Below are 14,148 nucleotides of genomic sequence, written 5' to 3'. Positions count from 1 at the left end.
TATTTGATAAATTATAATAATAGAAAATGAATTTTAGTTATTTATTTATTTATTGTAGGCCAATTTATTGACCACCACGCTGAATTCGGTTATTGCACAGGATTTGACAAATTCGCACAGTGACACCGACACGTCGTAAAGTACGCTTACAGACTTGCGGTGCAGGGGGGTGATTTTTTCAACGACATCAATTGTATGCCGTCGTCAGCAAAATTTATAACTAAAACGACACATGATATAATTCTTAAGGAACACGGTATTCAAAAAATCAATGGTCCGAACATGGTTATCTATGGCTCGACTCGATCTCAAGAGTGAATCGATAAAATATAGTAAAAATATCAAAAAATTATCGGGATATAGATCGATAAGTGATGATACAATATTTATTCGATTGTAGTGTAAAAAAATCTACAAAATATAACAAAAATATCAATGAGATATTTGATCTTATATTTCTTTAAAAATTTAAATATCGACATTTTCAGCAATATTGAAGTTTAAAACCTTGCCATATCACTAAATCTTTATATTCTCTAAGTATCATGGCTCGTAAACATACATACATATAATGACTAGTCATACGACCAAGTTTAGAATGTCCAATAGTATGTTCACTTACCTCAATTTTAATGTCACTCCACAAAGAACTTGATTTGAAGCTATTTGCGTATCTCATGTACTCTGACGATCTTTGAAGTCACTCACAACTGTCATAGAAACATACATGATTCTTCCAACATTCCAAAATAACCAATTGGAAAGTAATGGACTTGAATCAACCTTAATTTGGTCGAAATAGAACTAAATTGTGTTGAAGCGGCCTAAACGAGTCAAAAGGGTCCAAAAGACAATGAACCTTGTTGGACTGAAAGTTGGGGTAGATCAAAGTAGTGATTAGAGTAGGTTGGACTAATAGTTGGGTTGGATCGAGCAAGCAGATCGATAAGTGCATGCGTTGAAACCAAGTCAAGGCGTAGGTTGACAGAAGCTCAGATAGAATAACATGCAGGTTCGAGTGTGCGAGTCTGGGTTGTTCAGTTGGTGCGTGCAAGGTGGACACAGAATGAGGGACTGCATGTCAGGCCAAGCTACGGTGCACAAGTGAATTCAAAATAATGAGAAAAAATTATTGATGACTTATTCGTGCAAGATAAAATAACTTGTTGTATCTAGAATTATATGAAGCATTTCCTTCCCCGTGATATTCACTATTTTATCAAAGCTATTCGCCAATCATGGGACCTCTACCATTATTTTTAATTGGTAGATTTTATTATAATTTTTTTTTATACGTTTCTCACGTAGTTCGCAATAAAGTATCATAAAATTAAATATAAAAAAAATTAATTATCTATAAAAAAAATATAATTATTCCATCCTAATGTAATCACATGAAAATAGTTTTTTTTAAGAAAAAAAAATCATGTGGTCAAATGTTTAGTTATTACTTAAATATTATTTAATCTTAAATAATATTATATTCTTCGTTATCCAAAAATATATATATATAATTTAAAAATGAATTATTTCCCCCTCTTTGCGTGACCACTTAGCCTATCTATGGATATAAATCAAGCATTCTTATTTATTTATTGCCAAAAAAAAAAAATCACAAATATGATTATTGAAAAAAAAAAGAAAATCTTTTAGCTCCAATTTGATCATTGTCGTCCCCTAATCTTTTGGTTTAATCTCTCCATTAAAATTAAATAATTCCTATTTAATTCCGAAATTAATTGTTTTATAATCCACTTTTGTCTCTACTAATCCACATTCAACAAATCAATTAATTTTTTTTTATTTTTTAATAATCTATTTCAATTTATAAATTATGAAATATATAAAATTAAATGTTTAATGTTAATTTGTTTTGTTCGAGGACTAAATAATATATAAGTACACAACGTATTACATAATTCAAAATAAAATAAAATAAAATAGATTAAAATATAACGATTATTAGGACTTGTACACGTGGCAGGATCTAGTCCGTCCATTGAGAAGTGGCAATTTCAATGAATTTGAAATAATCTGATTGGCGACACGTGGCACGCATTTTCGGAAAGGTTCGAGTTGAGGAAAGTCTTTGGCTTCCGGAGTCTTTCAGCTCAATCTTGTGGCTCTCGTTTATATGTGGGGCTATCTTCCCGGTGGTTTGCCGGATAAATCTGTTTTGCTCTCGGCGGAGCTGGTGTGGTTTCCGGGTTGTAACGACGGTGGAAGGATGCGTGGGGCGGTGGTTGTGGATTCGCCATGGCCATTTCAGGTGTTGAAGCTTTCCATCTTTGAAATGTCATAACAGGTGAGAACACATTATAATCATTTTCTTGTAAGCTTTCTATCTTATTTTCACAATCTCTTTTAAGATTTGAACTTTGGTCGACGGTGAGATCTCACATCGATTAGATTGGAAAATGAAGTATTCCTTAGATGTGAAAATCTTTCTTAACAGACCCGTTTTAAAATCATGAAATTAACGGCGTTAGACAAACATTACTCTCCACAATGGTATGATATTGTTCATTGTGAGTATAAGCTCTCATAACATTCACTTAAATTAGTTGAGGTGAGACTTTCATCCTCCTTCCCTTAATCGAGGCTCAAACTCCTTTGGCTCATTTAGAGTTTTAGTCATTTTTTACTGCCTTTGTTCCTTTGAGGAGGCTATTGGCACGACTAAAATTTAGGGCATGACTCTGATATCATGTTAGACGAACACGACTGTCCACAATGGTATGATATTGTCCACTTTGAGTATGGTTTTGCTTTGGCCTTCTCAAAAGGCCTCGTACCAATGAAGATAGTATCCCTCACTTATAAACCTAAGATCATTCCCTAAATGAATCGAGTTGGGACTTTCATCATCTAACAAACAGTAATAAATAACGGATCAATGCAAACAATATTAACTAATAGTAACGACGATTATATTTTTTTTTCTAGGATTTCTTCATGTTGGTAAAAAAAAAAAAAAAAAAAAACATTAATATTCATATTCATTTGTTTAGTTTCTTTTTAATTCATTCTTATATGATTTCTGTAATTTATTTTACTAAATTAAATAATTTTATATCTTATTTTGAAAATTGTGATATTTTTTCCCTTTAAAGTGTATATATATATATATATATATATATATATNAAAAAAAAAAAAAAAAAAAAAAAACATTAATATTCATATTCATTTGTTTAGTTTCTTTTTAATTCATTCTTATATGATTTCTGTAATTTATTTTACTAAATTAAATAATTTTATATCTTATTTTGAAAATTGTGATATTTTTTCCCTTTAAAGTATATATATATATATATATATATATATATATATATATATATTAGATTATGAGTTTCGAAAAAATAGATGCCAAAATCCAAAATTGAATTAGAAGATAATTATTAAAAAAATTACGCTTTTTAAATTTTAATTTATACATTATTTTTTAAAATATACAAATTTGAATATTTTAAACCATAAAAACTTTAACTAAGAAAATAAAAATGGAATATTATATTGTAGCATATTATTTAGTTATTGCATTTTAATTAATTGTAAATATTATTATGATAATTATACATATTTCGTTCCTTATAATTTCATTATGATTTATTTTCGTAGTAAACATAATATTAATTTCTATTTGATTAATATGTTTACAAAATTAATAATTTTGGCCATTGAGATTTAAATTTGAAATTTATTTGACCTTTTGAAATTTCAAAAGCCACATATGTGGTCTAAATAAATAAATAAATTAATTAATTAATTAAAAAAAAAAAACAATCTATTTCCTAATTTAGGAAAGCAATTACCGGTTATTTTTAGTTTCAAGAATTTTAAATACGAAATAATAGACTTGGGAAGAAAAAAACAAATAAAGTAGATATGTCAAGATTTTTTTATCCTCAATAATTAGATTACAAGGTGGCCGATCTTTATAGTCATTTTGTTTTAATTAATATTATCAAGATGAAGAATCTGAGGTTGAATTGGACTTTGAGGAGCACGGGTACCAAGAATAATTAGTAACTCTGGCCTAAGTCAACCAAGTAAGTGTTTTACTGTTGGGTGGTAAGAAGAATTGTATGATGTATGATGATGCATGCCTCGTGGCCCCTACATGCGTCATAATGTCATGATATGCTTATGTAAGTTATGTGATGACCTACAATGCCATGTTATACATGTATGTGATGTTTTATTGTGCCATGATATGTATGATGTGAAATTCTATGAATGTTATGCTATGCCATGTAAAGTCATGTTATAGATTATATGCATACATGACTTATATGTGTACTATGACATGAAAGAAAGGAAGAATGAAATGATTCTTATTATATGCTATGATTTTAAACATGGGATCTCATGCATTTATGTATATCATTTGCATTGGAATTTTCTATGTTAGTACGGATAAGTACCTTCGATATTTCCTTCCATGTTGTTCGACAATGTGTCAAAGCATTCTGCCTGACGAAACTAGACCCAAGGGTATGTATACGAGCTCACCTAGTGGGTCTATGTGCGCGTGTGTGGGTCATGTGTGGGGAGATATGACACATCCAACCTTGCTCAAATTGAAAAGAGCTCAAGGTCATACTGGGCTGTCGTAAAAGATAGGTCCCATCATATATGGGTGTTTGCATTACACAACCTCAACCCCAACTCCAACCCCAGCAATAGGGTCAATTACTGATTATTTCTAAAAATACTCAAGTCATGTGTTACTCTTCCATTTCAGATAAAGATGACACCCGTATACAGATGATAGAAGTGACGCGTGAAGACCATGAAACAAGTATTAGGGTTGTTGCATTTCATCTTATTTATAAGTCTTAGATTAGATCAAGTCAACGTGTTCTATTCTAGTTTTTGGACATATTGTTTATGTTTATATATTTTTTGATTGATTTGAGATTTTATTTTTAACCTGCAAGTCCATAACAACATTTATGAACTATTTAAAATAAATGTTTTCACGTAAAATGATCACGTCATACATATGATAGCGACTCTATTTTAGTCAAACTCTCAAGAACAATATAACAACTAAATTTAGAGCGTTGATTCTAACCATTACATCATATTTTATAAACGAAACATCGACATATAGTTGACAACCGACATTACTATAGCCTCTTAAATGCCGAAATTTTAATATTTGGTGAATGATAATTCATAAAGTGTGAGAGTGTGGCAAAGCCAGGCTTGTTCCATTTATGATAATCTTCACCTAATAATTAAATGTCTTTGCTTAAGATCATTCTATGCTTTGAATTATGAGAATGGAAAAGGACGGCTTCGATCATTTTCAAGCCTCATGATTTGAACAATGACTTCATCATCTACGGCTCTTATTTCATCAATAATCTTCATTATTATTTTCTGATAATATAAAGTATACTTAGGGTTACATCTAATTTCAAATGGGTTTCAAGTGTATAGCATTTCCCTTTGTGGTTGTGACAGTCTGGAATCCAAAGTTTTGGTTTTTATTGCTTCTTGGTTGTGACAACACCATTCGCTCATCAAACCATATATATACTCACTAGGTAAACCCAAAGCAAAGCCACGAGAGCTTATGCTCAAGGTGGACAATATCATACCATCGTGGAGAGTGTGTTCGTTTAACATGGTATCAGAGTCATGCCCTAAACTTAGTCGTGCCAATAGATTGGTAAATCCTCAAATATCGAACAAAAGACTCCAAAAGAAAAGGAGTCAAGCCTTCTTAAAGGCAGTCAAAATGACTAAGACTCCAAAGGAGTCGAGTCTCGATTAAGGGGAGGCGTACTTTGTTCGAGGGGAGGTGTTGGGAAGTGATCATGGGTTTATAAATAAAGAATACTCTCTCCATTCGTGTGAGGGCTTTGGGGAAACGCAACAGTGCTTTCAAAATGTACTTTTTTCCTTACTTTCAAAATGTGTTGTTGAGCGATCCTAACATCTCTCCCCCTCGCCCATTATGAGTAGGTTCCTGCAAGGCCCTGACTCCAACAATTAACGTCTTGTATATCAAATTTGAAATATGTGAGTTTGTTAAAGGTAGGATATCATATACTTGCATAGTAAGATAATCTCGTGATTTAATTAATTGTTACCATATAGGTGAATAGTGTTATTCAACCTAACCTAACAAGAAGAAGCCTAAAATTGATATGAACAGTGGTGATTAGTAGAAAACAAACGAAAATGAACAAACATACCGACCGGCTTGAATTGGAAGCTAATACCAAGAAAACCCTAAAAAAAAAAAAATAATAATAAGCAAAAGAAATTGAATAAAGAAGGATTTAGTGGGAGATTACAATGCAAATGGGTGCAGTTTGGATATAGCTTTCCATAGCTATCATCAAAATAGAGGTAATCTTTATTCGGGTTAGCGTGAGAAGGTGGAGTGTTTAAATCCAAACAAACCCCATAAAATTTGATCCAAATCTTCAGCCCTTAAGCCAAAGGAGATGGAGGGTCTCATTCCATTTGTTTACAAAGCCATTGTAGAGTTCAGAAATGGCAATAATAACCAACCCATGTGGTGCTGTGACTCTCCTTCTTCAGCTTCATATCAAAGACTCGCAGCCGATGATGATGAGCTACACAATATCAATGGGGCCTCTTCTTCTTCTTCTTCTTCCTCTTCTTCTTCTTCTTCTTCTTCTTCTTCCTCTTCGAGTGACAGTGTCTTGATTTCTGGCTCTGGGGTTGATCAATCGCCGCTGTGTAATGGAGGAACATAGAAGTGCTTATTGTGTGGCTTTTAAGTTTGGTGATGGGGTTGAGTTATTTGTTGCAAGTAAGTTTGTTTTTGTTTGGTAATTTTAAGGTTTTGATTGGGTTGGTGTCTGTTGGAAGTGTAAGGGTGTGTGGTTGTTCATGGATGTTTGATTTTTATTTTTCCCTCAAATTTGTTTAAAGATCTTTTCATAAACTAAAACACGAATTACGATCTCATATGTGAGATCTGATATTAATTAAAGTGGAGATCGAAACATTCTTTATAGATGTGTGAAAACTTCTCTCTCCAGATGTGTTTTAAAATGTTGATCAGAAGCCTAGTAGGGAAGACGGAGAAAATAATATTTAGTAGCGGTTGGTTGGATTGTTACAAATGGTATAAGAGCCCAACGAACACTAGTTGGTATGACAGTGGAGACGCTGGCCCCCGAAGAGATGGATTGAGTAAACTATAAATTAATACATTTATTCCAATTCATCTCAGAATTTAAAAATCTATTAATGTTACTACCGAGTCAAAAACTCGATCCAAGTGAAAACTCGTATCTTTCTCTTCCTACAACGTTCCAAATTTGCTAAAGAATATCTAAAATGGTTCAAGATCTCCTCCAACCCTAATAAAATGAGATGAATTCATAGATTAGAGTTTGATGATGGGCAATTTTGCGACTGCTCAAGTTTACTGTTAGTAGATACTATCGATTTTGACTCATTATATATACCCATTAGCCTCACGAATTTAAAACGCGTCTCTTGATACTTTCGAACACGTCGACCATATCATCTTTGTTTAAGGTGAATAGAGGGGGCGAGGTTGGCCGGAGAAGCAGGAAAAGGCTTTAAAAGGCATGGGATGAATGATAAAAAGTGAAGCATTTGTGGTAGCATTGAAAGGGTTAGTTTTGTAAGCAAAACTTGATGAAATGGAATGGGAACACAGACACACACAGACACAGACACACAGACACAGACCAAGCTTGGGTTGGCTCCTCGGAGTTTGGACAGTGAAATTGGAAGAATCGTTCTTAAGAATTCGGACCACGGCGAGACAAAAGTACTGAAATTTGTTCTTTCCTTTGTTTTCTTCAAGGAATAATATTGCTGTTTGCCCCCATTTTTCTTTTACACCATCTCATCCATTTCATCTTATCATTATGTCTCTTCTCTCACCAAATTATATGTTTTCCATCACTTAATTTTACTAACAATTCGAACTCCAACTCCATAGGAATTCGAATCTCCACAATTCTATGATGTTTGTCTACTTTGAGCATAATCTCTCATAGGTTTGTGGATGTATTCCTCACTTATAAATTTATGATCATCTTTTTCATTAGCTAGCTGATGTGGGACTCCCCACCAACCATACTCCTCTCGAACAAAATATACCATAGAGTCTTCCCTGAGACCTATGGAATCTTAGAACGGCCTCTCCGAATCAAGACTCGACTCCTCTGGAGCTCTCGAACAAAGTACACCATTTGTCCGACACTTGAGTCACTTTTAACTACCTCTTCGAAGTTCACAACTTCTTTATTCAACACTTCAGGATTTTCTTAACATGACTAAGTTAAGGGCATAACTCTGATACGAGTTGTCGAGTATTTAACGAGTAAAACAAAGAATCTATATGCTCTGGTTTAAGCCAGGTTTGAGATTCCACAAAGTATTAATAATTTTGTATTCTACTCATGGTGATGCAGCCAATCTTCTTCTTCTTCTTCTTTTTCTTCTTCGATGCATTGAGAAACTAAATGAGTGCCCACTTGTAAAGTTGGAAGCTTTTTGTAGTTTATGAGTTCAGAAGTTTCAACCATGCAGGCCAAACTCCCATCTCAAATCATAACTCATCTCTCTGCTCTGCACTTCAAAATTTAATCTCCAATCAAAAATGGAAACCAATCTTCCCCTTCTCTTTCTTCTCATTTTGCTCTCAATCTTCCTCTCCTGCTCCGCCAAGCGCTGCCCGGACTGCGGCCGCACGCCGGTGCCGTACCCACTCAGCACACGCCCAGATTGCGGTGACCCTCTTTACAGAGTTCGGTGCACCGCCGGCGTGCTCTGGTTCGAGTCCGTCAATGGGTCTTCCTATTTGATCACTTCCGTTAATCCGGTGGCCCAGAGGTTGATTATCCGGCCACCGGGGTTGGCGAAAAACGCCTGCGTTTCATCGGATTTTGGGAGCCATGGATTTTGGCTCGACACCGGCCATCCTTTCACCATTACCAATAGAAACACGGTTTTACTCTTCAATTGTTCGATGGAAGTCCTGGAAAATAGTTGGAACTGTTCGGCTAATAGCGTCTGTCATGACTACATCAAGCAGAATCCGGTGGTCATGGGGGCGTGTAAGGCGGCGCCGACGTGCTGTTGGTATACAAGTGGAGGGTCCATTACTGAGTACAGAATCAGGGTGCGGAAGGAGCGGTGTTCGGCTTATGAATGTTTTGTGAATTTGGGTGGTTCTGTTCCGGCGAAGAAGAAGTGGCCAGAATCTGGGGTGGAGATTCAATGGGCACCTCCGCGAGAGCCGCCGTGTCGAGTGGCTGCAGACTGCCGGAATTGGGAGAATTCTGCTTGTTTGCCGGAACCTGCAAATGCTCGCCAGAGGAGGTGCTTCTGCAAGGTGCCTTTCAAGTGGGATCCTGTTAATGGCTTGTGTAATGGCAACAGTGAGTAAAATTTAGCAACATTTACACTACAAAAAACTTGACTTTAAATGCTTTGTAATATTCTTTGATGACATGAAATCTTTTGGTTTGATGCAGATGCAAAAATACAGAACAAGAGAATTCACAAGAAGCATAAGAAGATGCCTGCTATTCTTGGAGGTATATAAATCAAGGCAAATTGTGGTATTCATTGAGTGTGAAACTAGAATGAACTTACTTTGACAATGGTGAATAAATTTGTTCATTCTCAGCAATGGCTGGAGTGATCGTCGTGGTGATTGGTGGCTCGACCATGTTTATAATTTTCAAAAGACGTCAACAGATTCCGAAAGGGAACGAACTCAGTTCGAAACAAGTTCGTGAAGTGATTCTAACAGCCAACAGCAGTGGCAAATCGGCGAGGATGTTCACAACCAAAGAGATAGCAAAGGCTACAAACAACTTCTCGAAAGAGAACTTGCTTGGCTCTGGTGGCTATGGAGAGGTTTTCAAAGGCAGCTTAGAAGATGGAACCTTAGTAGCTGTTAAGCGCGCCAAGTTGGGGTGCATGAAGGGTATCGATCAAATCTTAAACGAAGTTCGAATTCTCTGTCAAGTGAACCATCGATGCCTTGTTCGTCTACTTGGATGCTGCCTCGAACTCGAGCAACCCCTGCTAATATATGAGTACATCTCAAATGGGAACCTATTTGATCACCTTCATGGTAATACAAGTTCAAGTAAATGGCCACCGTTGACATTGAGTCGTCGACTCTACATTGCTCGCCAAACAGCTGATGGCCTTGCCTATCTACACACTTCAGCCATGCCAAGAATCTATCACCGAGATATAAAGTCAAGCAATATTCTACTAGACGAGAAGTTGAATGCTAAAGTTGCTGATTTCGGGCTTTCTAGACTGGCTGTTACTGAATCAAGCCATATTACAACTGGGGCTCAGGGAACATTAGGTTATCTAGACCCGGAATATTACTTAAACTTTCAATTGACAGACAAGAGCGATGTTTATAGTTTTGGAGTTGTCATGCTCGAGCTGTTGACTTCGGAGAAAGCCATTGATTTTAACAGAGAAGAGGAAGATGTAAACTTAGTAGTTTATATCAAGAAGATTATCAAAGAAGACAGATTGATGGAAGTTGTTGATCCTGTGATCAAACAGAGAGCAAGCAGAGTTCAAATAGAGATAATGAAGGCATTAGGGTCTCTAGCAGCAGCTTGCTTGGATGAAAAGAGGCAAAACAGACCTACAATGAAAGAAGTTGCTGATGAGCTAGCCAACATTATTTGTGTTCTTAACAGAGAGATTCCAAATATTGACGAACTGTAAAGGTAACTTTTGAATGCATTTTTGTGTAAGTTTTCTGTATGAAACAAATCAAAGACAAGAAGAGGTAAAAAAAAAAAAGGGCAATAGATTCCTCCATAGACATGTATTACTTTGAAATTTCTCAATGAAAAGCTCTAACAGAGTGTGTTTAGTTAAGTTTTGTCTTAATAAGGCCATTCGATTTCGTTTGAAGGATCATAATCTTCATATTTCAATCCTTTTCTACTCTGATTTCTAAAGTAAATGGTAAACTGAAAAAGATCTTCTTCAATTCTAACACAGATTCAAATCTAACTTTTATTCTAAATTCTAGTGAACTTTTTGGTAGATCAAACCTTGCATAGAAACTTGTGATTGTTGACCCTTCTCCCCCAACCTTTAACTACCATTAAGAGAGGGACAACTGGAAAAAGAATCCTAGGAGACATGTTCTGAAATCCTAAGTTTTTGTGCGATGCCACGGGCCACTTAACTTCTAACATCGCATTCCGAACGTGTGTTATCACCTTGGAGAAATCTATGGTCATATATGACAAGGAAACTGTATTATTTAATAGATTCTCATAGTAAAGCAGCAACAGAACAGATCTTCCTATGAAAAAGCAACATCATTCTGATTCTGATAACTAATAGATTAAACGAGAGGGTTGGATTGCTTACAAATCATCCGTGTAAGCTGTTAACCATAAAAACCAGAGCGAAATGGAAACATCCCCTTTGCTTCAAAACCAAGAGTTTGTACATGAAAACATGAAAAATGTCAAAAATGAATGTTATAAAAACGAGATTATTTACAGATGGCCTGCTTTTCATCAATAAAGAAAGGAATCGAGTATGGGTTTTCTAGACTGAAGCTAATAAAATCCAGAACATGACATGTGATGACATAGCAATAAGAGCCCAGGTGATAAAAGCAAGAGCTATGGAGATCTGGAACATGTTACAAGGAAGATTTTTATGAGACTTGCAGACGTCCAAATCTTTGGCATAAAGAACAACAATCCCTGCTGATGAACTTGCAGCAGCCAGGGATAAAGTGGCTGTCACCTGCATATTTCATGCTTTAGTCTATAGTATTGAACTAAAAACAAACCAATATTAACAAACAAGAAGATGACAAAGATGTTTGAGTTGCTTCATGAGATAGAACGATAGATGTAATCGATCCCAATCATCTAAATGAGACATTAAAGTCGCACTTCTTAAGAGAGCATTTTAGTTGTTATTATTCATTTTCTATTAAGTTGTATTACTATGATTCTATTTAGCACATATCAATAATATCAGAACCCCTTGTGATCAACACCTTACAAGAAGTAGAGGTAATCTAATGGATTGAACTACCTGAAGAGGACATAAAGGCAATTGTGTTCAAGTTCATATGAGCATTACCTTAAAATATTGACTAATAATGGCCCTTTTCATCGAAAAGCAACATAATTAAACCAATCAAAACTTCAACCTAAAGGAAGAGGAGATTTTATGTGGATCAAGGCATGATGAGTGTTATGCAAACAAGTGATAGTTTGAGTCAGTTTAAGCCTACGGGGACATTTGGGTCTCTAATTGAAGGAATAAGAAATGTTAACAAGTTCATGAGATGAGTATAATACCCAATCACCAACAACAAAAAGGCTGACCAATATTGGGTTTTCAAGGTCTCTTTTTCTCCTCAAAGCATACATATCAAGGCATGCAAGTCCAAAGCTCCAAAGCACTTGAAGGCCCATTGATGCAATCAAATAGCTGAATCACAAATAAAACAGATCACAGTCAACTGAAATACTCCTAAACACGTGCATTTCTCATCTTCCAAGTCCGGAAGGTGAAGCATAAAGAATGAACATCTCATGCTAAACTCAAGTAAGTTTTGCTATTGAAGAACAAATCATGGCAATTCCTACCAATTCACATTACAAATGGTTCTAAAATGGAACAGTTTGGAGAATTGTCTGCAGTGAAATCTAAGAGGATAAGCAGGACAGTAATAGAGTACTCCAAGTTCCATATTATACAAGCATTCAGCCCCTAAAATCATACATGGAGTACTGATCTGTGACTTTGTGAAGTTTAAACCAGTTGGATTCGTATAAACGTCTTGGACATTGCACAATTATGTTAAACATGGTCAATGTAGTTCTTCACAAAACTTCACAAACTCACAGATCAAGAACGCATAGCAATACTTCATAACCTTCTTCCAATTTCAATCCACGAATAAGAAAATCCCCAGTTATCGAAATCGCCCAAAAACAAGAGACGCGTGTTGAATAACTAATCGAAAGAACAGGGAGAGAGGCAAATGGCAATACCAGAAAGCAGTGAAGCTAGAGAAACCCAAAGCAGAAACCATAACGCCGATTGAAGCAGCCGCAAATGCCGATTGACCCATTCTCAAAGCTAGTCCACTCTTCGTCCCCGGTCTTCCGATCAAATCCTTCATTGTTCCCTTTCAATCCTCCACCTCCGGCCCCCAGCCCGGGGGATTAATCGACGGGAACTCTTCAGTCTTCACAAAAGATGACCCAATTCGGAAACCTAGGCGTTATACTCCTCCCGTAAATCCAAATCTGATCGGAATCCGAACAATTCCAAGCACCAAAGTGATGAAGATCAGAAGAAAACAAGCTACAGAAACCAATATTCGTCTAGCTTATCAAATTTTCCGAGCTGAAACCCCACCAAATCCTTGGGTTGAGGATATAAAGATTTACCAGTTTTTGTTTTCTTTCTTAATTATGAGCTTTAAAAACAAATTACTTCGTTAATTACTTCGTTAATTACTTCATTATTCAGCAGACAAACCTCTGTGCAGGCGCTACTTTACTCTCCTTGGATTTTTCATTTTTCTTACTTTTTCTTTTTCTTTTTCTTTTTTGCGGTAATATAATAATTCCTCTTTAATTTACAAAAATATAAATCCATATATACCTAAGAAATTAATTTTCTTTAATTTTTCTTAAAAAATTTAAAAATAAAGTATATTTTTTTTAATCAATAAATTGTTTGTTTTTTAAAAAAATTGAAAGTCGATTATAATTACTTTTAAATTTATCACACAAGTGTCATAAATATGATTAATATTTTTGGTTAAACATGACGGTTGATTTATATATTTTAACCATTGNCTTGATGACGTTAGATAATTGTAATAGCCCAAAAATCTATACCCATAAAAAAAATATATATATGGTTTTTTTTTCATTAATAAATAAAAGTGGTTTGCACTAAGACAACTTGCTAAAAAAAACATTAGAAAAGTTAAAATAATAAATAAAATAATAATTAGGTAAGAATTTTATTTTTCTATATTATATAAAGTAAAATAACGAAAGTATTGCCTTATTAATTGACCTTCTCCACACAAAAAAAATGATGATGTAATTAAAAAAAAAAAAAAAAAAAAAAAA

General features: G+C 34.9%; 2 protein-coding genes and 1 long non-coding RNA gene across 4 annotated transcripts; 2 read left to right on the top strand and 1 right to left on the bottom strand.

The window, feature by feature from the left end:
- Positions 1 to 2,046: 2,046 nt before the first annotated feature.
- On the top strand, positions 2,047 to 4,933 carry LOC111780913. The gene is made up of 2 exons (XR_002812921.1): positions 2,047 to 2,305; positions 4,746 to 4,933. It is a non-coding gene; the product is annotated as an uncharacterized LOC111780913 (long non-coding RNA).
- A 3,353-nt stretch (positions 4,934 to 8,286) lies between these two features.
- LOC111782017 (wall-associated receptor kinase-like 20) lies at positions 8,287 to 11,328 on the top strand. Its single transcript, XM_023662774.1, has 3 exons — positions 8,287 to 9,411; positions 9,508 to 9,570; positions 9,663 to 11,328. Exons 1-3 carry the CDS (start codon positions 8,631 to 8,633, stop codon positions 10,736 to 10,738), a joined length of 1,920 nt encoding a protein of 639 aa, XP_023518542.1. The 5' UTR covers positions 8,287 to 8,630; the 3' UTR covers positions 10,739 to 11,328.
- A 110-nt stretch (positions 11,329 to 11,438) lies between these two features.
- Positions 11,439 to 13,465, bottom strand: LOC111782018 (CASP-like protein 5B2). Of its 2 annotated transcripts, none has more exons than XM_023662776.1 (3): positions 13,051 to 13,465; positions 12,379 to 12,484; positions 11,439 to 11,785 (listed from the first exon to the last, which is right to left on the bottom strand). In XM_023662776.1, exons 1-3 carry the CDS (start codon positions 13,179 to 13,181, stop codon positions 11,582 to 11,584), a joined length of 441 nt encoding a protein of 146 aa, XP_023518544.1. In that variant the 5' UTR covers positions 13,182 to 13,465; the 3' UTR covers positions 11,439 to 11,581. The 2 variants fall into 2 exon arrangements, with proteins under 2 accessions (XP_023518544.1, XP_023518543.1); XM_023662775.1 differs by having other exon boundaries at positions 12,352 to 12,484; positions 13,051 to 13,462.
- Positions 13,466 to 14,148: the final 683 nt, after the last annotated feature.

Source organism: Cucurbita pepo, chromosome LG19 (genome assembly GCF_002806865.2).
Source record: "Cucurbita pepo subsp. pepo cultivar mu-cu-16 chromosome LG19, ASM280686v2, whole genome shotgun sequence".
Taxonomy (NCBI): domain Eukaryota; kingdom Viridiplantae; phylum Streptophyta; class Magnoliopsida; order Cucurbitales; family Cucurbitaceae; genus Cucurbita; species Cucurbita pepo.
The sequence above is the reverse complement of the archived record's forward strand: the minus strand, read 5'-3'. Positions and strand labels throughout refer to the sequence as shown.